This window comes from Alosa pseudoharengus, unplaced genomic scaffold, assembly GCF_046254945.1.
Source record: "Alosa pseudoharengus isolate Yale_2024_CS ecotype anadromous, Long Island Sound unplaced genomic scaffold, YU_APseudo_1.1 YU_APseudo_1.1_scf_24, whole genome shotgun sequence".
NCBI lineage: Eukaryota > Metazoa > Chordata > Actinopteri > Clupeiformes > Clupeidae > Alosa > Alosa pseudoharengus.
Window position 1 is genome coordinate 20663658 of NW_027468689.1, and position 2500 is coordinate 20666157.

The 2500-nt window shown below is 40.9% G+C and overlaps 1 protein-coding gene across 1 annotated transcript in view; it reads left to right on the top strand.

Annotated features, from left to right (window-relative positions):
* LOC143142500 (low-density lipoprotein receptor-related protein 1B-like) overlaps nt 1-2500 on the top strand; it is a 252224-nt gene that overhangs the window by 105181 nt on the left and 144543 nt on the right. Inside the window, exon 28 of the mRNA XM_076303422.1 lies at nt 2262-2393. Coding sequence (XP_076159537.1) covers nt 2262-2393 — 132 coding nt within the window. The remainder of the gene's footprint in view (nt 1-2261; nt 2394-2500) is intronic.

A 2500-nucleotide genomic window follows, 5' to 3' on the forward strand; every position in this document is an offset into this window, starting at 1 on the left:
CTTTTTTTCTTGTTTGCTGTAAAATACTGTATTCACAACAGCAAATTATTTGGGAAAAATCACTATTTTTGGTTTCAATATTGCTTGCATTTTTACTGTGTATTTCAACTTCTCTTTGTTGATACCGTAACTTTCACTCTTGTATGGAAATACATATAGAAAGCCTAAGACAGAAGAGCTTTAGGTTTTGAGCAACAGTGTGTACATGATGTATCCAAAATGTCATATTATGACAAAAGTGTTTGTAATGTGAGGCGAATGTTTGCTTTAAACATGTGTTTTTGACATTTTGAATGTTGTGTGTCATTTTGCTGGAGATTTGAGGCACTTTGCATTTTGTGTGAGCAGTTGTGGGTTTTGTGTGTGGAGTTTTGAAAAATAGACACAGAGTTTTGAAAACGTGTGTAAACAATTGTAAAAAAACTGTAAACTTTGCCGTTAAATCATCACTGGTATTTCTTTTTTGTTTCCCGTCTTGGTCTCCCCTGGCTGAACTATCTATCCCCTCACAGTGTTTGCATTTGAGAAGCCAGGCCTCAGTATTGTTTAATTTCCCTTTACCTGTGGACCTGACATCGCTGTGTTTGTTTAAATTCTTGCTCAGAGTCACTGCAGACAAAACTGTTTAAGCAGAGCCGTTTCAGAAGGGAAAGAGAGCAGAAAGTCATGTGTTGAAAAGAAAAAAAAAGTACAAGACATACAGAAAAAAGGAAACAATTTCTTTGCTAACCTCTTTCTCATTGTCTTTTCACACAAGAAAACTATACAAGCTGTCCTTTCAATAGACCAACTGTTCAATTACATCAATAGATGACATGTTCAACTACACAACAGTCCTTTCCCTGCTCTTGGACTAATCACCCTTCAAGATCACCATGCTGCTGTATGCTGTTACATGCCGAGAGTGACCACTGTCCATGGACTTATTATTGATGTTGTCTTCGTCTGTATCCATGTGAAGCACTTTATGAATCCACTGTGCTGGAAAATGTGCTATAAAAATTAACTTTACTTTGCCTTGCCTTACGTAGATGATATGTGTGAAGGACAACATGTCTGTACAGTATCATTACTGGGCAGCATAACACTACAATTAGTGGTGGGAGAAATTTTGTTCAGTATTGCGATATTTTGTGCACACAATTATACCGATACAGTAGCTATTGTATGTAGTAATTTAATGATGTAGTTTACTTTTTTTGAGTAGGGTTTACTAGGGGTTTACACTGATGACATTAAATTGGCTTATTACGCTCACAAGATGGTATTTGTTGACATTTGACAGCAATTTCATATGAAAATGGCTTCACAATCACAACCTGTTATATACGACGCTCTGTCTTCTTTCACATCAAAAGTGTGGGTGTATTTCAGTTTTCAACAAATGGCGAATAATAAGAACCTTGACATGCACCATGCCATGACAAAGTTTTTGCACTACCCTCCTACTAAGTTTTTGCACTTCAGTTAAAGCGTAGAAAATAATGTTGTTGAACTCGTGGAGTGTATTTTCCTTATTTTTTGTAATGCCTTTGAATAATATGTGAGACATGAATCGCAATGTATCGCAGAATTGAATAATATCAAATTTGCTCAGTGAGTCACTCTGGCAATGAGTAATGATGCTCATTACTTAAGTATAAGTATAAGTATTTATACTCTTTTGATCCCGTGAGGGAAATTTGGTCTCTGCATTTATCCCAATCCGTGAATTAGTGAAACACACTCAGCACACAGTGAACACACAGTGAGGTGAAGCACACACTAATCCCGGCGCAGTGAGCTGCCTGCAACAACAGCGGCGCTCGGGGAGCAGTGAGGGGTTAGGTGCCTTGCTCAAGGGCACTTCAGCCGTGCCTTCTGGTCGGGGTTCGAACCGGCAACCCTCCGGTTACAAGTCCGAAGCGCTAACCAGTAGGCCACGGCTGCCCCAACTATGTCTTTATACCTTGTCCCTTGTACTGTGGGACACCAATCACATCGGTGTATCTGGCCAGAAGCAATCTAAACAGATGACAGTCGTAGTGTTATCCAATTGCCTATCCAAGTCCGGAATCAGTCAGTAAACATTGGTCATATAGTGTTATCCAATTGCGTGCAGTGAGATTTTCAAATGCATGCTTGGTGCCACCCCTCGAGTTGGGCCATTACAGTACATTATTCATGGCCATACCCTTAATCTTTAGGATTTAGGTCTGGAATCTCCAGGCTATCCCCTAACAACAATATTTGAATTGTGTTTTGCTGTTTCCTCCTCTCAGGTTCAAACCCATGTGAGGCGAACGGTGGCCGGGGACCTTGTTCCCACCTGTGTCTGCTCAACTCCAACCACACAGCCTCCTGCGCCTGTCCCCACCTCATGAAGCTGGACGAAGACAACACGTCCTGCATGTGTGAGTACTCGACACACCACATGGAGCAGTCTTGCGATCGGTCTGGAGAGAGAGAGAGAGAGAGAGAGAGAGAGAGAGGGATAGAGAGAGAGATAAGAGAGAGACAG